The sequence below is a fragment of the Oncorhynchus mykiss genome, chromosome 17, assembly GCF_013265735.2.
Source record: "Oncorhynchus mykiss isolate Arlee chromosome 17, USDA_OmykA_1.1, whole genome shotgun sequence".
In the NCBI taxonomy this organism is placed as follows: domain Eukaryota; kingdom Metazoa; phylum Chordata; class Actinopteri; order Salmoniformes; family Salmonidae; genus Oncorhynchus; species Oncorhynchus mykiss.
In genome coordinates, this window is record NC_048581.1 from 695,136 (window position 1) to 720,273 (window position 25,138).

Sequence of the window (25,138 nt, forward strand, 5' to 3'; positions counted from 1 at the left end):
CCCAGCTCTCCTTCTTTCTCTCCCCCTCCCCAGCTCTCCTTCTTTCTCTCCCCCTCCTTCCCCAGCTCTCCTTCTCTCTCTCACCCTCCCCAGCTCTCCTTCTTTCTCTCCCCCAGTAGTGTGGGTTTGATCTAAATAGTCAGACAGCTAATTAGACTCATCTTGACTTCGTTAGTACCGCTACACTAATCCCCAGCATAGAGGTGTGTGTTTCTGTGTGTGTGTGTTTGTGCTAGTCGTTAGCTAACGAGCTACCCTCTCTTGATCCATACGGAGCTAATTATGAAATATAACACTGTTTAGAAGCACTAGATAACGAGGAGAGATGGAGTGCAGGGGGGAGGGGTGGAGAGGGAGGAGGAGGAAGCCGGAACGAGAAGCACTGAGGAAAGTAGAGAGAACAGGGAGGATATCTCTCCTTCCTCTGTGTTCACTTCCCTTCACTGATTTGAAAGGAAAAGAGGTTTAGTGAAGCATGGTGGAAGCGTCCTCTTGTTCATTCCTCCCAATCCAATGCTTTAAGATTTGTGGGAAGCAGTGAACAAGAGCACGCTTACGGACAATGTATTATTAATGGAACACACCCATTAAGAGGGACTGAAGGGAAAGAGGGGGGGTTTAGAGTCCCCCTCTCCCCCCCTTGTCCTTCTCCTTCCCCCCCCCCCAGCTGTAGGTCAGTGGAGCGGTCTAAGGCTGGCCTCCAGGGGGAGCTGTTGTCTACATTTTAAAGCTCTCCCCCCCTCCTCCTCCCCTCCCCAGCTGTCGATCAGTGGAGCGTTCTCAGGCTGGCCTCCAGGGGGAGCTGTTGTCTACATTCTAAAGCTCTCTCCTCCCCCCAGCTGTAGGTCAGTGGAGCGTTCTCAGGCTGGCCTCCAGGGGGAGCTGTTGTCTAAATTCTAAAGCTCTCCCCTCCTCCCTCCACAGCTGTAGGTCAGTGGAGCGGTCTAAGGCTGACCTCCAGGGGGAGCTGTTGTCTACATTCTAAAGCTCTCCCCTCCTCCCTCCACAGCTGTAGGTCAGTGGAGCGGTCTAAGGCTGACCTCCAGGGGGAGCTGTTGTCGCTACGTTCTAAATCTCTGGAAGAACAGAAGAAGAGAGAGACCCAGGAATCCCTGGTCAGACGACTACAGAAGAGAGTGCTGCTGCTCACCAAGGTAGTGTGTGTGTGTGTGTCAGATCAACTGGTGGAAACTGCTATGTCTCTGTGTCCGTTCTGAAGGAAGTTAAGAGGTGGTTTAGCGAGCCGACGCTAACTACAGTAGACTTTATCATTGCGCTAACGCTAGTTAGCATTTTCGCTAGATAGCAACTGCCTGTGGAGACCATTATAAATGGTATCCAGGAGTTCAGGTGACTCTGGGGAAGTAGATTAAGGGCCCCTACCAGTATCCTGACGTCCCCCTTTTAAGGAGGCTCAGACAGTCTACATGGAACTGACGGCTCTGTGATACAGCGACTGTTGGTGGAGGTCTTGGATAAGAGACACAACCTGCTTTAGGCTGCTTAATGTTTCTCATCATCGTCTCTTTCATATTAGCCAACACGCTCTTTAATCCGAGTAGACAGGGGGGGGTGTGTGTGTGTGTGTGTGTGTTGACGTGGTAGAATCCTATTATCACAACAGATAAGTTGACCAAAACCAATTTTGTTTATATAAATAAATAAAAAATGTATGAAAATAATAAAATGCTAAATGGGACTGTTATCTGTGTGTGTATCTGGTGTGTGTGAATACTTTTGCACGCCCAATTTTTCAGTTTTTGATTTGTTAAAAAAGTTTGAAATATCCAATAAATGTCGTTCCACTTCATGATTGTGTCCCACTTGTTGTTGATTCTTCACAAAAAAAATAGTTTTATATCTTTGTTTGAAGCCTGAAATGTGGCAAAAGGTCGCAAAGTTCAAGGGGGCCGAATACTTTCGCAAGGCACTGTGTATATATATATATATATATATATATATATATATATATATATATATATATATGTGTGTATATGTGTATATGTATATATATATATGTGTATATATATGTATATGTGTATATATATATTATTTTTTATAGCCATTAATTTTCAACGATCTATATAACACGTCGGCGGCCATTGCTCTCTTTCCAAAAAAACCTTTTTCTTTTCATAGTGAATTACTTGTAGACTTTTTTTTTTGTTACTTCTAATAGGTCTCCAGTGTTGGATGGTTGGACTGTCGCTGTGTTTTGTCTGTATCGTTGAAAACACTTGATTTCAGAATGCAGCAGGCTTAGTTACTTAGCGAGCTAGCATTTCTAACGTTAGCACCAAAGATGCAGGCTGAGAGACTTGGATTCTGGTAATGATTTCATAATTAATGTTTTAAGACTGTCGCTAAGATTTAATCTCAGCTATTATTGTTAAACACCATTTTTTTTTTTGCATGTAGCAGTCGAACTAGTAGATACAGGACTATGTTTAGCGCCGTTAGCCAGATTAGCATCTACATTCAGATACAGGACTATGTTTAGCGCCGTTAGCCAGATTAGCATCTACATTCAGATACAGGACTATGTTTAGCGCCGTTAGCCAGATTAGCATCTACATTCAGATACAGGACTATGTTTAGCGCCGTTAGCCAGATTAGCATCTACATTCAGATACAGGACTATGTTTAGCGCCGTTAGCCAGATTAGCATCTACATTCAGATACAGGACTATGTTTAGCGCCGTTAGCCAGATTAGCATCTACATTCAGATACAGGACTATGTTTAGCGCTGTTAGCCAGATTAGCATCTACATTCAGATACAGGACTATGTTTAGCGCTGTTAGCCAGATTAGCATCTACATTCAGATACAGGACTATGTTTAGCGCTGTTAGCCAGATTAGCATCTACATTCAGATACAGGACTATGTTTAGCGCCGTTAGCCAGATTAGCATCTACATTCAGATACAGGACTATGTTTAGCGCCGTTAGCCAGATTAGCATCTACATTCAGATACAGGACTATGTTTAGCGCCGTTAGCCAGATTAGCATCTACATTCAGATACAGGACTATGTTTAGCGCCGTTAGCCAGATTAGCATCTACATTCAGATACAGGACTATGTTTAGCGCCGTTAGCCAGATTAGCATCTACATTCAGATACAGGACTATGTTTAGCGCCGTTAGCCAGATTAGCATCTACATTCAGATACAGGACTATGTTTAGCGCTGTTAGCCAGATTAGCATCTACATTCAAATAAATAAAAGAATCCACATACGCGTGTTTAGCAGATGTTATTGCAGGTGTAGCGAAATGCTTGATACATTCAGATACAGTACTCTCGTTAGCCAGATTAGCCTCTACATTCAGATACAGTACTATCGTTAGCCAGATTAGCAACTACATTCAGATATAGTACTATGGTTAGCACCATTAGCCAGATTAGCATCTACATTCAGATATAGTACTATGGTTAGCACCATTAGCCAGATTAGCATCTACATTCAGATATAGTACTATGGTTAGCACCATTAGCCAGATTAGCATCTACATTCATTAGCATCTCCATTCTGATTTATTTTTCAGGGTAATGCAGTTGATTGGTGACTATCACTACAAGCATTCTAATATGATTACAACCCAAAGTGTTGTGAAATGCACTCATAGTCCCACAGGGCGGCACACATTTGTCCCAGCGTCGTCTGGGTTTGGCCGGCGGGAGGCCGTCATTGTAAATAAGAATTAGTTCTTAACTAACTTGCCTAGTTAAATTTAAAAATAATCAAAATTGTTTATGACAAAAGCCTACGTGCCTCAATAATGAATGTGTTTTTAGTTGCCTCAATGTCTCTTTTTCCTGTGTGTTCCAGGAGAGGGATGGGATGCGCGCTATCCTGGAGTCCTATGACAGTGAGCTGTCTTCTAGTGACTACACTCACTGTCTCTTTTTCCTGTGTGTTCCAGGAGAGGGATGGGATGCGGGCTATCCTGGAGTCCTATGACAGTGAGCTGTCTTCTAGTGACTACACTCCTCAACTCAGCCGCAGACTCAGAGAGGCAGAAGATGTACTGACCAAGACTCAGAACCACAATACAGAGATGGAGGTAGGGAGACGGTCTGTCTGTCTCTCTGTCTGTGTCTCTGTCTGTCTGTCTCTCAGAACCACAATACAGAGATGGAGGTAGGGAGGCGGTCTGTCTGTGTCTGTCTGTGTCTCTGTCTGTCTCAACCTAGATGTCTGTCTGTGTCTCTGTCTGTCTCAACCTAGATGTCTGTCTGTGTCTCTGTCTGTCTCAACCTAGATGTCTGTCTGTGTCTCTGTCTGTCTCAACCTAGATGTCTGTCTGTGTCTCTGTCTCAACCTAGATTCGGTCTGTGTCTCTGTCTCAACCTAGATGTCTGTCTGTGTCTCTGTCTCAACCTAGATGTCTGTCTGTGTCTCTGTCTCAACATAGATTCGGTCTGTGTCTCTGTCTCAACATAGATGTCTGTCTGTGTCTCTGTCTCAACATAGATTCGGTCTGTGTCTCTGTCTCAACATAGATTCGGTCTGTGTGTCTGTCTCAACCTAGATGTCTGTCTCTGTCTCAACATAGATTCGGTCTGTGTCTCTGTCTCAACATAGATGTCTGTCTGTGTCTCTGTCTCAACATAGATTCGGTCTGTGTCTCTGTCTCAACATAGATGTCTGTCTGTGTCTCTGTCTCAACATAGATTCGGTCTGTGTCTCTGTCTCAACATAGATGTCTGTCTGTGTCTCTGTCTCAACATAGATGTCTGTCTGTGTCTCTGTCTCAACATAGATGTCTGTCTGTGTCTCTGTCTCAACATAGATTCGGTCTGTCTGTGTCTGTCTCAACATAGATTCGGTCTGTGTCTCTGTCTGTCTCAACCTAGATGTCTGTCTGTGTCTCTGTCTCAACCTAGATGTCTGTCTGTGTCTCTGTCTCAACCTAGATGTCTGTCTGTGTCTCTGTCTCAACCTAGATGTCTGTCTGTGTCTCTGTCTCAACCTAGATGTCTGTCTGTGTCTCTGTCTCAACCTAGATGTCTGTCTGTGTCTCTGTCTCAACCTAGATGTCTGTCTGTGTCTCTGTCTCAACCTAGATGTCTGTCTGTGTCTCTGTCTCAACCTAGATGTCTGTCTGTGTCTCTGTCTCAACCTAGATGTCTGTCTGTGTCTCTGTCTCAACCTAGATGTCTGTCTCTGTCTGTCTCAACCTAGATGTCTGTCTGTGTCTCTGTCTCAACCTAGATGTCTGTCTGTGTCTCTGTCTCAACATAGATGTCTGTCTGTGTCTCTGTCTCAACATAGATTCGGTCTTATGGAGCAGAATTGTAAATTGTGTGTTTGTTTTTTTATTTTTACATTGGATAGAAGTAGACACACAGAGCTACACGATGGGATCTCATACACTACAGTTGAACAATGGGAAAGTCATTCTGCTTTGAAGTTGATCAACTTTGTAAACTCACTTTTGAGAAAATGGTCTTTGAATGTTTTGGTATCTGGTGAAGAGCTCTTCTTTGTCTACACCCATTCAGCAGAGTTCACACCTTCTTAAGCTTTAGTCCCGCCCATCTCGTTTTGCTCTCGGAGCTTTAGCCCCGCCCATCTCGATTTGCTCTCAGAGCGAACACTTGGCGCTCAACTGACAGTACACTTTTAATTTAAGACCTATAGCTAGCAAGTTAGGGAAACCATGAACCTAGCTAGGCAAACAAAGTGTACCGTTTGTAGGCCTCCTTGCTCACACACGCTTTTTCAGTTCTGCCCACAAATATTCTGTAGGATTGAGGTCAGAGCTTTGTGATGGCCACTCCAATACCTTGACTTTGTTGTCCTTATGCCATTTTGCCACAACTTTAGAAATATGGTCATTGTCCATTTGGAAGACCCATTTGCTACCAAGCTTTAACTTCCCGACTGATGTCTTGAGATGTTGCCTCAATCTATCCATGTAGTATTCCTACCTCATGATGCCATCTATTTTGTGAAGTGCACCAGTCCCTCCTACAGCAAAGCACCCCCACAACATGATGCTGCCACCCCCGTGCTTCACGGTTGGGATGGTGTTCTTCGGCTTGCAAGCCTTCCCCTTTTTCCTCCAAACACATCGATGGTTAATATTGGAAAAAAACGTTCTGGTTTTGTTTCATCAGACCAGAGGACATTTCTCCAAAAGTATGATCTTTGTCCCCATGTGCAGTTGCAAACTGTAGTCTGGCTTTTTTTATGGCGGTTTTGGAGCAGTGGCTTCTTCCTTGCTGAGCAGCCTTTCATGTTATGTTGATATAGGACTCGTTTTACTGTGGATATATTTGCACTTTCGCACCAGAGTACGTTCATCTCTAGGAGGCAGAACGCGTCTCCTTCCTGAGCGGTATGACGGCTGCGTGGTCCCATGGTGTTTATACTTGCGTACTATTGTTTGTACCATTGAACGTGGTACCTTCAGGCATTTGGAAATTGCTCCCAAGGATGAACCAGACAAAGCAGAGTTTTCTATAATTTTTGTGGAGGTCTTTTTTCTGAGGACTTGGCTCATTTCTTTTGATTTTCCCATGATTTCAAGCAAAGAGACACTGAGTTTGAAGGTAGGCCTTGAAATACATCCACAGGTACACCTCCAATTGACTCAAATTATGTCAGACTATCAGAAGCTTCTAAAGACATTACCAATTTCTTTTAAATATTCCAAGCTGTTGAAAGGCACAGTCAACTTCTGACCCACTGGAATTGTGATACTGTGAATTAAGTGAAATAATCTGTCTGTAAACAATTGTTGGAAAAATTACTTGTCATGCAACAAAGTAGATGTCCTAACCGACTTGCCAAAACTATAATATGTTAATACAAGAAATTTGTGGAGTGGTTGAAAAACTAGTTTTATTGACTCCAACCTAAGTGTATGTAAACTTCTGACTTCAACTGTGCATGTATGTATGTATGTATGTATGTTATGTTGACACCACTTCAAATTAGTGGATTTGGCTATTTCAGCCATACCCGTTGCTGACAGGGGTATAAAATTGAGCATACATCCATGCAATCTCTATAGACAAACATTTGCAGTAGAATGGCCTTACTGAAGAGCTCGGTGACTTTCAACATGGGCACCGTCATAGGATGCCACCTTTCCAACAAGTCAGTTTGTGAAATTTCTGCCCTGCTAGAGCTGCCCCGGTCAACTTTAAGTGCTGTTTTTGTGAAGTGGAAACATCTAGAAGCAACAATGGCTCAGCCGTGAAGTGGTAGGCGACACGACCTCAGCAGAACGGGACCGCAGAGTGCTGAAGTGCAATGCTTGTAAAAATGCTTGTAAAAATTGTCTGCCCTCTGTTACAACACTCACTACCGAGTTCCAAACTGCCCTCTGGAAGCAACATCAGCACAATGACAGATATTACACGTTTCTAATTTTGACAGACAGTGGTTTAATTTCAAGCTACAGTGTACTGTTAGCTAGCTAACATTAGCTGGCTGTTTTCCTAGCTGATGTTATTTATTCGTATCCCAGAGCCGTGTTCATGCAGGGTGGTAACCACGTGATCTGAGCTTCAATGGGTTTCCATGGCCGAGCAGCCGCACACAAGTCTAACATCACCATGCTCAATAACACTCGCGGCTGGACTGGTGTAAAGCTCGCCGCAACTGGACTCTGGAAACGCCTTCTCTGGAGGGATTAATCACGCTTCACCATCTGGCATTCCGACGGGTGAATCTGAGTTTGGAGGATGCCAGGAGAACGCTACCTGCCCCAATGCAAAGTGCCAACTGTAAAGTTTGGTGGAGGATGAATAATGGTCTGTGGCTGTTTTTCACGGTTCGAGCCCCTTATTTCAAGTGTAGGGTAATATTAGCGCTACAACATACAATGACATTCTAGACGATTCTGTTCCTTCCAACTTTGTGGCAGTTTGGGGAAGGCCCTTTCCTGTTTCAGCATGACAATGCCCCTGTGCACAAAGCAAGGTCCATACAGAAATGGTTTGTCGAGATCGATGTGGAATAACTTGACTGTCCTGCACAGATCCCTGACTGCGAGCCAGACCTGGTCTCCCAACATCAGTGCCTGATCTCACTAGTGCTCTTGTGGCTGAATGGAAGCAAGTCCCCGCAGCAATGTTCCAACATCTAGTGGGAAAGCCCTCCAGGAAGAGTGGAGGCTGTTATAGAATATTTGTCTCTCTACCAGTCTTCCTCCATCTGCCTGCCACACACACACACCCCCCCCCCCTCTTGTCTAAGTGGTGTTTTTCTCCCTCTTCTGCAGGTTCTGTTGACTAAAGCCCAAGAGGAGGCTGGGGCCCTCAAACTACAAGTACAGACTGTGAGTGTACACACACACACACCCACACACACACCCTGTGAAATAACGCGTGTTTTTCCTAGACGGCGGTCGTTTATAACACACACTTGGCTGTTCCTGTTTCCAGGGCAACGTCACAATTGCCGTGGAGATGGGAAGTGACACGTGTGAAATCATCTCGTCTCGCCACACACACACAAACACCCTCTCGTCTCTCCACCTTGTGATTACCTCTCTGTCTGAGGAGAGACAGAAGAGGGAGAGGAATGAATGGATGTATCGTTGTGTGTGTCTGAGTGGTGTTGAATCACGAGCCGCGTCCCTCTCCTCCTCTCTTCCCTTGTTACCCAGACATCTCCTTCATTGATTAGTCTCCATCAGAGGAGAGACAGATGGAGGGGGATGCACCGGTGTGCTGTCTGTTTAGGGAATAGTGGTATAGAGCATTTAGAGAGGGAGGTGGAATATATGAGGGGGAGAGGAGGGATACATGGATGGAGGAAGAGGGGGATGGAATATATGAGGGGGAGGGAGAGTTGGTCAGTGGGAAGAAGGGAGAGATGGATGGATGGATGGAGGGAGAGAGGGCTGGAGGGAGGGGGGAGAGGAGGTCGGGGGCCGGAGGGAAGGGGCTGGAGGTCGGGGGTAGAGGGGGCCGAAGGGAGGGGAAAGATGGGGGAGAGGGGGCCGGAGGGAGGGGGAAGAGGGGGGAGATGGGGGAGAGGTGGCCGGGGGGAGAGGGGGCCGGAGGGAGAGAGGGAGCCGGAGGGAGGGGGGAGATGGGGAAGAGGGAGGGGGGGGGGCGGAGGGAGGGGGAAGAGGGGGGGAGATGGGGGCCGGAGGGAGGGGGCCGGAGGGGGGGGGGGGGGGGGGGGGCGGAGGGAGGGGGCCGGAGGGGGGGGGGGGGGAGAGGGGGGGAGATGGGGGGCCGGAGGGAGGGGGAAGAGGGGGGGGAGAGGGGGCCGGAGGGAGGGGGCCAGAGGGAGGGGGAAGAGGGGGGGAGAGGAGGCCGGAGGGAGGGGGGAGATGGGGGAGAGGTGGCCGGAAGGAGGGGGAGAGGTGGCCGGAAGGAGGGGGAGAGGTGGCCGGAAGGAGGGGGAGAGGGGGCCGGGGAGGGGGAGAGGGGGCCGGAGGGAGGGGGGAGAGGGGGCCGGAGGGAGGGGGAGAGGTAGGGGGGAGAGGGGGCCATGGGGGAGAGGGGGCCGGAGGGAGGGGGAAGATGGGGGAGAGGGGGCCGGAGGGAGGGGGGAGTTGGGGGAGAGGGGGCCGGGGGGAGTTGGGGGAGAGGGGGCCGGAGGGAGGGGGGAGAGGGGGCCGGAGGGAGGGGGAAGATGGGGGAGAGGGGGAGATGGGGCCGGGGGGAGATGGGGGAGAGTGGGCCGGAGGGAGGGGGAAGGCATCGGAGTGATTGGGTCTGTTTTTATGTTAGTCTGGGTTAGTAAGTGTGTGTGTCTCTGTGTTCTAGATGGAGTTGGAGCTGGAGGTTATGAAGAAGCAGCAAGACGAGGGCAACCCCTTAGCAACGAACGAGGAAGTCAACACACTCCGGTAACTCACACACTTAACACCAGTAGAGAGGTGAAGTACCATACTGTATGGTTCAGTACTACCATACTGAGCCATTTACAGAGAGGAGGAGTTCAGAGGAGTGGAGGGTGAGAGAGAATGGAGTGAGCCCGGGGGCCAGGCTGGCTGGCTAGGGAGCGCGGGGGGGCCAGGCGGCTGGCTAGGGAGCGCGGGGGGGCCAGGCTGGCTGGCTAGGGAGCGCGGGGGGGCCAGGCTGGCTGGCTAGGGAGTGCGGGGGGGCCAGGCTGGCTGGGCTAGGGAGCGCGGGGGCCAGGCGGCTGGCTAGGGAGCGCGGGGGGCCAGGCGGCTGGCTAGGGAGCGCGGGGGGCCAGGCTGGCTGGCTAGGGAGCGCGGGGGGCCAGGCTGGCTGGCTAGGGAGCGCGGGGGGCCAGGCTGGCTGGCTAGGGAGCGCGGGGGGCCAGGCGGCTGGCTAGGGAGCGCGGGGGGCCAGGCGGCTGGCTAGGGAGCGCGGGGGGCCAGGCGGCTGGCTAGGGAGCGCGGGGGGCCAGGCGGCTGGCTAAGGAGCGCGGGGGGCCAGGCGGCTGGCTAAGGAGCGCGGGGGGCCAGGCTGGCTGGCTAGGGAGCGCGGGGGGCCAGGCTTGCTGGCTAGGGAGCGCGGGGGGCCAGGTGGCTGGCTAGGGAGCGCGGGGGGCCAGACGGGTTGCTAGGGAGCGTGGGGGGCCAGGTGGGAGAAGAGGGGGGTGAAGAGGAGAGGCTGGGAGAAGAGTTTAGTTAGAGAAGTGGGGGGTGAAGAAGAGGAGAAGAGGTTAGTTAGAGAAGAGGGTGTAGGAGAGGCTGGGAGAAGAGGTTAGTTAGAGAAGTGGGGTGTGAAGAAGAGGTGGAGAGGCTGGGAGAAGAGGTTAGTTAGAGAAGTGGGGGGTGAAGAAGAGGAGGAGAGGGATGCGAGGTCCACTGGGAGCGATAGAGGAAGAAATGGAGGTCAGACAGGTATGGAGGGAGAATCAAGTCGTTGATCATGTGATGAAGAGTGAAGGAGACAGGAAGCCTATGGAGGAAGTCCCCCTGACATTACTATCACACTGGAGATCAACAAGCTCCCTCAACTACTAGACACACACAGAACGCTAGAACACAGAGCGCTAGAACACTAAATTATAGAACACAGAACGTTAGAACACTAAATTATAGAACACAGAGCGCTAGAACACTAAATTATAGAACAGTGGAACGTTAAAACTCTTCATAGGTTGTCACTCTGTGGCGTCATGCCGTCGTTATGAACGTTGTCAAGGTGACGTCACAGCGCTGACCTAAAGTCACTCTGGACACGGCACAGCCAGAAGAGCCTGGTTCCTCTCTAGGTTTCTTCCTAGGTTTTGGCCTTTCTAGGGAGTTTTTCCTAGCCACCGTGCTTCTACACCTGCATTGCTTGCTGTTTGGGGTTTTAGGCTGGGTTTCTATACAGCACTTTGAGATATCAGCTGATGTACGAAGGGCTATATAAATACATTTTATTTGATTTGGACAGACTGTCAGTCGTCACCTTGACAACGTTCATAACGTCACAGTGCTGACCTAAAGTCACTCTGGCGTCATGCCGTCGTTATGAACGTTGTCAAGGTGACGTCACGGTGCTGACCTAAAGTCACTCTGGACAGACTGACAGTCGTTATGAACGTTGTCAAGGTGACGTCACGGTGCTGACCTAAAGTCACTCTGGACAGACTGACAGTCGTTATGAACGTTGTCAAGGTGACGTCACGGTGCTGACCTAAAGTCACTCTGGACAGACTGACAGTCGTTATGAACGTTGTCAAGGTGACGTCACGGTGCTGACCTAAAGTCACTCTGGACAGACTGACAGTCGTTATGAACGTTGTCAAGGTGACGTCACAGTGCTGACCTAAAGTCACTCTGGACAGACTGACAGTCGACTGAAGAGCCAGGAAATACCACCCCACTGCTGAAGAAGGTTCATGTTTAGGAGGAAACAACTCTGCCTTTTCATTTTGTCAAATTGACTTTAGACGGATGGCAATGTTGTCATTAGAGACGCTGACGTTATGCTGCATCTAATGTCAATCTGTGACATCATAACGACGACCAGAGGTTAGCCAGCGACGCTGACGTCATGCTGCATCTAATGTCAATCTGTGACATCATAACGACGACCAGAGGTTAGCCAGCGACGCTGACGTCATGCTGCATCTAATGTCAATCTGTGACATCATAACGACGACCAGAGGTTAGCCAGCGACGCTGACGTCATGCTGCATCTAATGTCAATCTGTGACATCATAACGACGACCAGAGGTTAGCCAGCGACGCTGACGTCATGCTGCATCTAATGTCAATCTGTGACATCATAACGACGACCAGAGGTTAGCCAGCGACGCTGACGTCATGCTGCATCTAATGTCAATCTGTGACATCATAACGACGACCAGAGGTTAGCCAGCGACGCTGACGTCATGCTGCATCTAATGTCAATCTGTGACATCATAACGACGACCAGAGGTTAGCCAGCGACGCTGACGTCATGCTGCATCTAATGTCAATCTGTGACATCATAACGACGACCAGAGGTTAGCCAGCGACGCTGACGTCATGCTGCATCTAATGTCAATCTGTGACGTCATAACGACGACCAGAGGTTAGCCAGCGACGCTGACGTCATGCTGCATCTAATGTCAATCTGTGACATCATAACGACGACCAGAGGTTAGCCAGCGACGCTGACGTCATGCTGCATCTAATGTCAATCTGTGACGTCATAACGACGACCAGAGGTTTTCCTACTAATGATGTGTCTCCTTCAGAATGGGGTTGTATTGCTGAACCACTATCATTTACTTTTGGAGAAATCTTCATCAGCGTTAATTGACTTTGTATTGAGAATAATGCTCAGTCGGGCGTCAGTCCAAAACAAGTTAAAATGTTTGTTTGTAAGTTAAAATGTAACCCATGAATAGAACACCAAACGTTAGAACATAGAACTATGGAACACAGAACTGTAGAATATAGAACTATGGAACACAGAACTGTAGAATATAGAACTATGGAACACAGAACTGTAGAATATAGAACTATGGAACACAGAACTGTAGAATATAGAACTATGGAACACAGAACTGTAGAATATAGAACTATGGAACATAGAACTATGGAACACAGAACTGAGGAATGAAGAACATTAGAATGTATGATGCGATCTTGGTGCTTTATCTAGTTATATTGTAGGGTTATTAAATTACTATTAGATGGTGTTCATGTCGTCATGACGACATGTTTACATCACAATGGCCTGACACACACCTGCTTTCCACTTACCTACCCCATGTAGACCACACACACACACACACACACACACTTTACCATCAATTACACACGTTGTGATTAGTGTCTCTGTTTCACTACAGTCTGGATATCAAAACAAACATTCAGTTCATTAATGGAGAGGAGAGACACCGCTTCATTACACTCAGAATCATCATCGCTATTGAGCTCATTCATCTAAGGAGTGTGTGTGTGTGTGTTGTGTCGGCAGGCTGAAGATTGAGGAGTTGGAGGGAGAGCGACAACGTCTGGAAGAACAGAACAATGTTCTAGAGCTGAGGCTGGAGAGACACAACTTACAGGTACACAGTCGTGTGTGTGTGAGGACTCGACATACAGGGCTGCTCTCTGGCCTGGGAGGTGTGGGTAACTCACCTGTCAATCATCCACGTCAGGGATGATTGACACCTTCACAGTAAATCCATGTGATATAATCTACACCTTCACAGTAAATCCATGTGATATAGCCTACACCTTCACAGTAAATCCATGTGATATAGCCTACACCTTCACAGTAAATCCATGTGATATAGCCTACACCTTCACAGTAAATCCATGTGATATAGCCTACACCTTCACAGTAAATCCATGTGATATAGCCTACAGTAAATCCATGTGATATAGCCTACACCTTCACAGTAAATCCATGTGATAGCCTACACCTTCACAGTAAATCCATGTGATATAGCCTACAGTAAATCCATGTGATATAGCCTACACCTTCACAGTAAATCCATGTAATACAGCCTACACCTTCACAGTAAATCCATGTGATATAGCCTACACCTTCACAGTAAATCCATGTAATACAGCCTACACCTTCACAGTAAATCCATGTGATATAGCCTACACCTTCACAGTAAATCCATGTAATACAGCCTACACCTTCACAGTAAATCCATGTGATATAGCCTACACCTTCACAGTAAATCCATGTGATATAGCCTACACCTTCACAGTAAATCCATGTAATACAGCCTACACCTTCACAGTAAATCCATGTAATATAGCCTACAGAGAAGCCTAATTACCGTGTCTAAACTGTCAGGTGGAATTTGACTGTCTTCATGACTAGTGACCTCCGGTGTGGCGGTAATATGGTCACCATAACAGCCCTAGTTTCAACCCAACTCATCCCTCTCTCTGTGTGTGTGTGTGTGGGGGGATCTTAATAGAATCAGTCCTACTGTTGTCCCAGTCCTGATGGTCCCTAAAGCCACACAGAGATTAGATTCCCTATTCCACAGCAGTGATGGGACACTATCAACTAGAGAGCGTTTTAGATCAGACTGCTAGTTTAGAGTCTGCCTACATGTCTGGAGGACCTGTCTGGGGGTAGACATTTTTCTGTCACTTTCTCTCTGTCACACACTTCCTGTCCCTGTGTGTTCTGGTCACACACACACACTTCCTGTCCCTGTGTGTTCTGGTCACACACACACACTTCCTGTCCCTGTGTGTTCTGGTCACACACACACACTTCCTGTCCCTGTGTGTTCTGGTCACACACACACTTCCTGTCCCTGTGTGTTCTGGTCACACACACACTTCCTGTCCCTGTGTGTTCTGGTCTAATTGTCAGATCTTTCTGGCCTCAGGTTCCAAACCATTTTCTAACAGTTACTGTGAACTCCACTGTTCCTCTCTCTCCTCCCTTTCCCTCCTCTCTCTCTCTCCTCTTCATCTCTCTATTTCTCTCTTCTTCATCTCTCTCTTTCTCTCCTCTTCATCTCTCTCTCGCTCTCTCTCTCACTATTTTCTCGCTATTTTCTCCCCCCCTTCATTAAAAGAGAAGATGGTGTTCCTCTCTACTTATTTAGATCACAAATGACACTTTAGGAGACAAGGTTTTCCTTTCCTCTTTAAAGATAGAAAGACACACACACACCCTGAGACACACACACACCCTGAGACACACACACACCCTGAGACACACACACACCCTGAGACACACACACACCCTGAGACACACACACACCCTGAGACACACACACACCCTGAAACACACACACACCCTGAGACACACACACACCCTGAGACACACACACACACACCCTGAGAGAGACACACACTTATCCCGACACACACACTCAGAGACACACAGACAAACACACATCCTTCCATTTGTCCAATTTGCTTCAGCGTATGTTCTAAAGCAGGATGTTACCTAGCTTTACTAAAATGTTACCTAGCTTTACTAAAATGTTACCTAGCTTTACTAAAATGTTACCTAGCTTTACACCCCACTGAACTGGTACTAGATAACAGTCCTCTCCTCTCCTCTCCACTCCTCTACACTCTCCTCTCCTCTACACTCCTCTCCTCTTCCTCTCCTCTACACTCCTCTTCCTCTTCCTCTACACTCCCCTTCTCCTCTACACTCCCCTCCTCTCCTCTACACTCCTCTCTTCTCTTCTCCTCTCCTCTCTTCTCCTCTCCTCTCCTCTCCTCTCCTCTCCTCTCCTCTCCTCTCCTCTCCTCTCCTCTCCTCTCCTCTACACTCCTCTACACTCCTCTCCTCTACACTCCTCTCCCTCTTCCTCTTCCTCTTCCTCTCCTCTACCTCTTCCTCTCCTCTACACTCCTCTCCTCTTCCTCTCCTCTACACTCTTCCTCTTCCTCTACACTCCCCTCCTCTCCTCTACACTCCCCTCCTCTCCTCTACACTCCCCTCCTCTCCTCTACACTCCCCTCCTCTCCTCTACACTCCCCTCCTCTCCCTCTTCCTCTCCTCTACACTCCTCTTCCTCTCCTCTACCTCTTCCTCTCCTCTCCTCTACACTCCTCTACACTCCTCTCCTCTACACTCCTCTACACTCCTCTCCTCTACACTCCCCTCCTCTCCTCTACACTCCCCTCCTCTCCTCTACACTCCTCTTCCTCTCCTCTACACTCCTCTTCCTCTCCTCTACACTCCTCTTCCTCTCCTCTACACTCCTCTTCCTCTCCTCTACACTCCTCTCCTCTCCTCTACACTCCTCTCCTCTACACTCCTCTTCCTCTTCCTCTCCTCTACACTCCAATGGACGTCTGCCTTGTAAAAACAGATAATGGCTTAATTTACTACTGCTGGGGCACATCATCAAACACACACACACACACACACCACACACACCACACACACACGTCCCGATAAGCCTTAGGGCATTTTGTCTTATTATCAGAAAAGAGACTCACCCTCCTCTCTCTCCCTCTCCTCCTCTCTCCTGAGTAACTCAATCAAACTTTCCTCATCCCCCTTCTCTCTCTCTTCTCTTTCTCGTCTCTTCTTCCTTCCCACAGTTCATAAATTGTAGTCCAGACCAGACCTTCCTAGAATAGGAGTGACTAAACAGGAACAGTGTTTTATATTGTAGACCAGACCTCCCTAGAATAGGAGTGACTAAACAGGAACAGTGTGTTATATTGTAGACCAGACCTTCCTAGAATAGGAGTGACTAAACAGGAACAGTGTTTTATATTGTAGACCAGACCTCCCTAGAATAGGAGTGACTAAACAGGAACAGTGTTTTATATTGTAGACCAGACCTCCCTAGAATAGGAGTGACTAAACAGGAACAGTGTTTTATATTGTAGACCAGACCAGACCTCCCTAGAATAGGAGTGACTAAACAGGAACAGTGTTTTATAATGTAGACCAGACCTTCCTAGAATAGGAGTCACTAAACAGGAACAGTGTTTTATATTGTAGACCAGACCTCCCTAGAATAGGAGTGACTAAACAGGAACAGTGTTTTATATTGTAGACCAGACCTCCCTAGAATAGGAGTGACTAAACAGGAACAGTGTTTTATATTGTAGACCAGACCAGACCTCCCTAGAATAGGAGTGACTAAACAGGAACAGTGTTTTATATTGTAGACCAGACCTCCCTAGAATAGGAGTGACTAAACAGGAACAGTGTTTTATATTGTAGACCAGACCTCCCTAGAATAGGAGTGACTAAACAGGAACAGTGTTTTATATTGTAGACCAGACCTCCCTAGAATAGGAGTGACTAAACAGGAACAGTGTTTTATAATGTAGACCAGACCTTCCTAGAATAGGAGTGACTAAACAGGAACAGTGTTTTATAATGTAGACCAGACCTTCCTAGAATTGGAGTGACTAAACAGGAACAGTGTTTTATAATGTAGACCAGACCTCCCTAGAATAGGAGTGACTAAACAGGAACAGTGTTTTATAATGTAGACCAGACCTCCCTATAATAGGAGTGACTAAACAGGAACAGTGTTTTATATTGTAGACCAGACCTCCCTAGAATAGGAGTGACTAAACAGGAACAGTGTTTTATATTGTAGACCAGACCTCCCTAGAATAGGAGTGACTAAACAGGAACAGTGTTTTATAATGTAGACCAGACCTCCCTAGAATAGGAGTGACTAAACAGGAACAGTGTTTTATAATGTAGACCAGACCTCCCTAGAATAGGAGTGACTAAACAGGAACAGTGTTTTATAATGTAGACCAGACCTCCCTAGAATAGGAGTGACTAAACAGGAACAGTGTTTTATATTGTAGACCAGACCTCCCTAGAATAGGAGTGACTAAACAGGAACAGTGTTTTATAATGTAGACCAGACCTCCCTAGAATAGGAGTGACTAAACAGGAACAGTGTTTTATAATGTAGACCAGACCTCCCTAGAATAGGATTTACTAAACAGGAACAGTGTTTTATAATGTAGACCAGACCTCCCTAGAATAGGATTTACTAAACAGGAACAGTGTTTTATATTGTAGACCAGACCTCCCTAGAATAGGATTTACTAAACAGGAACAGTGTTTTATAATGTAGACCAGACCTCCCTAGAATAGGATTTACTAAACAGGAACAGTGTTTTATAATGTAGACCAGACCTCCCTAGAATAGGATTTACTAAACAGGAACAGTGTTTTATATTGTAGACCAGACCAGACCTCCCTAGAATAGGAGTGACTAAACAGGAACAGTGTTTTATATTGTAGACCAGACCTCCCTAGAATAGGAGTGACTAAACAGGAACAGTGTTTTATATTGTAGACCAGACCTCCCTAGAATAGGAGTGACTAAACAGGAACAGTGTTTTATATTGTAGACCAGACCTCCCTAGAATAGGAGTGACTAAACAGGAACAGTGTTTTATATTGTAGTAGACCAGACCTCCCTAGAATAGGAGTGACTAAACAGGAACAGTGTTTTATATTGTAGACCAGACCTCCCTAGAATAGGAGTGACTAAACAGGAACAGTGTTTTATATTGTAGTAGACCAGAGCTCCCTAGAATAGGAGTGACTAAACAGGAACAGTGTTTTATATTGTAGACCAGACCTCCATAGAATAGGAGTGACTAAACAGGAACAGTGTTTTATATTGTAGACCAGACCTCCATAGAATAGGAGTGACTAAACAGGAACAGTGTTTTATATTGTAGACCAGACCAGACCTCCCTAGAATAGGAGTGACTAAACAGGAACAGTGTTTTATATTGTAGTAGACCAGACCTCCCTAGAATAGGAGTGACTAAACAGGAACAGTGTTTTATATTGTAGACCAGACCTCCATAGAATAGGAGTGACTAAACAGGAACAGTGTTTTATAATGTAGACCAGACCTCCCTAGAATAGGAGTGACTAAACAGGAACAGTGTTTTATAATGTAGACCAGACCTCCCTAGAATAGGAGTGACTAAACAGGAACAGTGTTTTATAATGTAGACCAGACCTCCCTAGAATAGGAGTGACTAAACAGGAACAGTGTTTTATATTGTAGACCAGACCTCCCTAGAATAGGAGTGACTAAACAGGAACAGTGTTTTATAATGTAGACCAGACCTCCCTAGAATAGGAGTGACTAAACAGGAACAGTGTTTTATAATGTAGACCAGACCTCCCTAGAATAGGAGTGACTAAACAGGAACAGTGTTTTATATTGTAGACCAGACCTCCCTAGAATAGGAGTGACTAAACAGGAACAGTGTTTTATAATGTAGACCAGACCTTCCTAGAATAGGATTTACTAAACAGGAACAGTGTTTTATATTGTAGACCAGACCTCCCTAGAATAGGAGTGACTAAACAGGAACAGTGTTTTATAATGTAGACCAGACCTTCCTAGAATAGGATTTACTATACAGAAACAGTGTGTTGTGATATTATAGATGATTCACCCTCTTAGCGATCCCTCTCTCCTCTCCCCCTTTCTGTCTGTCCATGTTAATGGGGGTAATATCCCTGTTTAAAAGAGAAGGGCAAGAAAGTCTTGCCCTTGACTGAGAAGTCTTGAAGGAAGACATTTGTTTCTTTAGGAGAGTTTTAATTGAAAATAATCAAGGTAAGGTTCTTAACTGTTACCCAGAAATCGTTTCATTATTGAGATAGAAATGCTGCGTTGGACCTTTTAAGATGAGATGGACTCATTTACTCTGTAAACATGAAGAGGAGAGGGAGGAGGACAGGGAGGTGGGGGAGGGGGTGAGAGGAGGGGGAGAGAGAAAGGGAGAGGGAGTATTTTGAGACCACACTTTAAGCGTTGAGATCTGTGAAAGTGGATTAAAAGCAGAGCCGTATTAACCAACTATGCCTCTCTCTCTATGCCTCTCTCTATGCCTCTCTCTCTCTATGTCTCTCTCTATGCCTCTCTCTCTCTATGCCTCTCTCTCTCTATGCCTCTCTCTCTCTATGCCTCTCTCTCTCTATGCCTCTCTCTCTATGCCTCTCTCTCTATGCCTCTCTCTCTCTATGCCTCTCTCTCTATGCTTCTCTCTCTCAATGCCTCTCTCTCTCTGCCTCTCTCTCTATGCCTCTCTCTCTATGCCTCTCTCTATCTCTATGCCTCTCTCTGTCTCTGTCTCTCTCTGCTATGCCTCTCTTTCTCTCTCTGCTATGCCTCTCTCTCTCTCTGCTATGCCTCTCTCTCTATGCCTCTCTCTCTATGCCTCTCTCTCTCTATGCCTCTCTCTCTCTATGCCTCTCTCTCTCTATGCCTCTCTCTCTATGCTTCTCTCTCTCTATGCTTCTCTCTCTCAATGCCTCTCTCTCTCTGCCTCTCTCTCTATGCCTCTCTCTCTCTATGCCTCTCTCTCTATGCCTCTCTCTCTATGCTTCTCTCTCTCAATGCCTCTCTCTCTCTGCCTCTCTCTCTCTGTGCCTCTCTCTCTATGCCTCTCTCTCTATGCCTCTCTCTCTATGCCTCTCTCTCTCTCTGTCTCTGTCTCTCTCTCTCTGCTATGCCTCTCTCTCTCTCTCTGCTATGCCTCTGCCTGTCTGCCCCTCTGTTTGCCTGTCTGTCCCTCTCTCTGTCTGACTGCTATGTGTCTGTGTCTTGGAGAATCTTCCCTAGTTTATCCTACAAAACTGGACATTAATACTATTTGAAGTGGAGGTTAAGGCTGAGACACCAGGAAGACAGTGGAGGTTCAGGCTGAGACACCAGGAAGACAGTGGAGGTTAAGGCTGAGACTCCAGGAAGACAGTGGAGGTTAAGGCTGAGACACCAGGAAGACAGTGGAGGTTAAGGCTGACACACCGGGAAGACAGTGGAGGTTAAGGCTGACACACCGGGAAGACAGTGGAGGTTAAGGCTGAGACACCAGTAAGACAGTGGAGGTTAAGGCTGAGACACCAGTAAGACAGTGGAGGTTAAGGCTGAGACACCAGGAAGACAGTGGAGGTTAAGGCTGAGACACCAGGAAGACAGTGGAGGTTAAGGCTGAGACACCAGGAAGACAGTGGAGGTTAAGGCTGAGACACCAGGAAGACAGTGGAGGTTAAGGCTGAGACACCAGGAAGACAGTGGAGGTTAAGGCTGAGACACCAGGAAGACAGTGGAGGTTAAGGCTGAGACACCAGGAAGACAGTGGAGGTTAAGGATGAGACACCAGGAAGACAGTGGAGGTTAAGGCTGACACACCAGGAAGACAGTCCCGTGGTGTGATGGAGATCTCTTACTGTCCTGTGGTGTGATGGAGATCTCTTACTGTCCCGTGGTGTGATGGAGATCTCTTACTGTCCCGTGGTGTGATGGAGATCTCTTACTGTCACGTGGTGTGATGGAGATCTCTTACTGTCACGTGGTGTGATGGAGATCTCTTACTGTCCCGTGGTGTGATGGAGATCTCTTACTGTCCCGTGGTGTGATGGAGATCTCTTACTGTCCCGTGGTCTGATGGAGATCTCTTACTGTCCCGTGGTGTGATGGAGATCTCTTACTGTCCCGTGGTGTGATGGAGATCTCTTACTGTCCCGTGGTCTGATGGAGATCTCTTACTGTCCCGTGGTCTGATGGAGATCTCTTACTGTCCCGTGGTCTGATGGAGATCTCCTGCTTGTTGCTGTTTACACTGATTCAACATGTGGAATTGTCATGAACATGAATGTAAAATGATGACCAGTGTTCTGGTAAGATTCAGTTCTGGCCTTTTTCTAAAGCATTTCTCTCACTCTCTCTTCCCACCTCTCTCTCTCTCTTCCCCTCTCTCTCTCTCTCTTCCCCTCTCTCTCTCTCTCTTCCCCTCTCTCTCTCTCTCTTCCCCTCTCTCTCTCTTCCCCTCTCTCTCTCTCTTCCCCTCTCTCTCTCTCTCTCTCCCTCTCTCTCTCTCTTCCCCTCTCTCTCTATCTCTCTTCCCCTTTCTCTCTCTCTCTCTCTCTCTCTCTCTCTCTCTCTCTCTTCCCCTCTCTCTCTCTCTCTCTCTCTCTCTCTTCCCCTCTCTCTCTCTCTCCAGGGAGACTACAATCCGGTCAAAACCAAAGTCCTGCACTTCAGTCTGAACCCTACGAGCATGGCCAAACAGCAGCGTGTGGAGGAAGTGGAGGCGCTGAGGGCAGAAGTGGAGTGTTTGAGGGAACGCCTCCGCTCACTGCAGACAGGGGGCGCTATCCCTCTTGCTGCTGCTGCAGGAGAGACCAGCCTCAGTCTGCCTCCCTCACAGGAGGTCCTGGGTAAGAGGAGAAACACAGCTCACTGACAGCTTTTCACTGGTGACGGGCTGTTCTCTCGTTAAGGGTTTATGCAGAAACAAAACATTATTTATACCGGAGAACTGGCAAGCCTCTACTTCAGCCTCTCGAGCTTCATCCTCTCGCTCTACCGTCGGCCCCTCGCTCTACCGTCGGCCCCTCGCTCTACCGTCGGCCCCACGCTCTACCGTCGGCCCCTCGCTTTACCGTCGGCCTCTCTCTCTGTCTCTATTCTTTCTCATGTCTTTCTATTTCTCCTCTCTCTCCACCTTAATTCTCTGACTGCTGCTGCTGGCTAGCTGACTACTGCTGGCTAGCTGACTACTGCTGGCTAGCTGACTACTGCTGGCTAGCTGACTACTGCTGGCTAGCTGGCTGGCGGACTGCTGTGGCTAGTTAGTGGACTGCTGTGGCTAGTTAGCGGACTGCTGTGGCTAGTTAGTGGACTGCCGTGGCTAGTTAGTGGACTGCTGTGGCTAGTTAGTGGACTGCTGTGGCTAGTTAGTGGACTGCTGTGGCTAGTTAGCGGACTGCTGTGGCTAGTTAGCGGACTGCTGCGGCTAGCTGGCGGACTGCTGCGGCTAGTTGGCGGACTGCTGCGGCTAGTTAGCGGACTGCTGTGGCTAGTTAGTGGACTGCCGTGGCTAGTTAGTGGACTGCTGTGGCTAGTTAGTGGACTGCTGTGGCTAGTTAGTGGACTGCTGTGGCTAGTTAGCGGACTGCTGTGGCTAGTTAGCGGACTGCTGCGGCTAGCTGGCGGACTGCTGCGGCTAGTTGGCGGACTGCTGCGGCTAGTTAGCGGACTGCTGCGGTTAGTTAGCGGACTGCTGTGGCTGGCTGGCGGACTGCTGCGGCTAGTTAGCGGACTGCTGCGGCTAGTTAGCGGACTGCTGTGGCTGGCTGGTGGACTGCTGCGGCTAGTTAGCGGACTGCTGCGGCTAGTTAGCGGACTGCTGTGGTTGACTGGTGGACTGCTGCGGCTAGTTAGCGGACTGCTGTGGCTGACTGGTGGACTGCTGCGGCTAGTTAGCGGACTGCTGCGGCTAGTTAGCGGACTGCTGCGGCTAGTTAGCGGACTGCTGCGGCTAGTTAGCGGACTGCTGCGGCTAGTTAGCGGACTGCTGTGGCTGGCTGGTGGACTGCTGTGGCTAGTTGGCGGACTGCTGTGGCTGACTGGTGGACTGCTGCGGCTAGTTAGCGGACTGCTGTGGCTAGCCAGAGAGGACTCATATTTTCCTTTGAGGCTTTAAGTGTTCTTACGCTGCTTCTGAACGTTCAACGAGGAAACATGGCGGGCGTTGTTGTCACCGTAGGGAGGAAGCACGAGCAACGAGGAAACATGGCGGGCGTTGTTGTCACCGTAGGAAGGAAGCACGAGCAACGAGGAAACATGGCGGGCGTTGTTGTCACCGTAGGAAGGAAGCACGAGCAACGAGGAAACATGGCGGGCGTTGTTGTCACCGTAGGAAGGAAGCACGAGCAACGAGGAAACATGGCGGGCGTTGTTGTCACCGTAGCTTGTTACATAACTTCTGAGTGATAGGAAGCACGAGCACCACCACCAATCAGCCTCCACCACCGCTCGCACGCCTGCCGTTACTATGACAACTAGCGTAGCCGTGTCAGCCAATGACTGCTGCGTGAACACACACATCTGATTTTGGTGGGTTGTAACATGGTGTTTGGACAGCCAGTATCCCAAAACGGATTTGAGCATTAATGCCTGCAGTGTGAACACGGCTTTAGTTACCCCTGGAGAGAGACTGAAACTCACTGTAGAAATGGGCCATTTAGAGAGACGCACACACACACACACAGAACACAGAAATGGTCTGTTTTAGGGAGAGGGAACGTGAGAGGACCCAGAGAAGTGGACAGACAGGAGAAACAAAGAAAAGTGGAGAGAGGGAAGAATAGGAGAGAGGGAGGACAAGGGAGGAGAGAGGGAGGAGAGAGGGAGGACAAGGGAGGAGAGAGGGAGGACAAGGGAGGAGGAGAGGGAGGACAAGGGAGAAGAGAGGGAGGACAAGGGAGGAGGAGAGGGAGGACAAGGGAGAAGAGAGGGAGGACAAGGGAGGAGGAGAGGGAGGACAAGGGAGGACGAGGGAGGAGAGAGGGAGGACGAGGGAGGAGAGAGGGAGGACAAGGGAGGAGGAGAGGGAGGACAAGGGAGGAGGAGAGGGAGGACAAGGGAGAAGAGAGGGAGGACAAGGGAGGAGAGAGGGAGGACAAGGGAGGAGAGAGGGAGGACAAGGGAGGAGAGAGGGAGGACAAGGGAGGAGGAGAGGGAGGACAAGGGAGAAGAGAGGGAGGACAAGGGAGGAGGAGAGGGAGGACAAGGGAGAAGAGAGGGAGGACAAGGGAGGAGGAGAGGGAGGACAAGGGAGGACGAGGGAGGAGAGAGGGAGGACGAGGGAGGAGAGAGGGAGGACGAGGGAGGAGGAGAGGGAGGACAAGGGAGAAGAGAGGGAGGACAAGGGAGGAGGAGAGGGAGGACAAGGGAGGACAAGGGAGGAGAGAGGGAGGACAAGGGAGGACGAGGGAGGAGAGAAGGAGGACGAGGGAGGAGATGAAGTAGAGAGGAGGAGAGACGTGATTATGAGTAATCCGGAGGGTAAGGAGTATCACATTATGAATAAAGCATGTAATTACCCTGACGCTGTCAACGGCTGGATGTGTCTGTGTCATTGTTCATTGTTGTGATTATGTAACGTTAATTACACAGTCATTCAATTGTTCCATCACGCTCCGTTCCGTCTCCACTCGACCCACACCACTCCTTCTGAACTATGGAACATTCACTATTGTGTCAATAATGGATCAGATTCCAGGCAGGCCCATTTCTCTGGCTTGGAGAGGGGTGTTCCAGATGCTACCCCGTGCCCTAGATAGTACACTCCTCTTGACCTGGGAGCCTGTGGGTACTACAAGGGGAATATGGTGTTCCAGATGCTACCCTGTGCCCTAGATAGTACACTCCTCTTGACCTGGGAGCCTGTGGGTACTACAAGGGGAATATGATGTTCCAGATAGTACATTCCTCTTGACCTGTGAGCCTGTGGGTA

The 25,138-nt window shown here is 48.4% G+C and overlaps 1 protein-coding gene across 2 annotated transcripts in view; it reads left to right on the plus strand.

The window, feature by feature from the left end:
• LOC118940177 (mitotic spindle assembly checkpoint protein MAD1-like) overlaps window positions 1–25,138 on the plus strand; it is a 102,570-nt gene that overhangs the window by 31,406 nt on the left and 46,026 nt on the right. For both annotated transcript variants that reach the window (XM_036948491.1, XM_036948492.1), the window contains 6 exons: window positions 1,010–1,154; window positions 3,926–4,066; window positions 8,240–8,296; window positions 9,741–9,823; window positions 13,350–13,440; window positions 21,839–22,055. In XM_036948491.1, coding sequence (XP_036804386.1) covers window positions 1,010–1,154; window positions 3,926–4,066; window positions 8,240–8,296; window positions 9,741–9,823; window positions 13,350–13,440; window positions 21,839–22,055 — 734 coding nt within the window. The remainder of the gene's footprint in view (window positions 1–1,009; window positions 1,155–3,925; window positions 4,067–8,239; window positions 8,297–9,740; window positions 9,824–13,349; window positions 13,441–21,838; window positions 22,056–25,138) is intronic.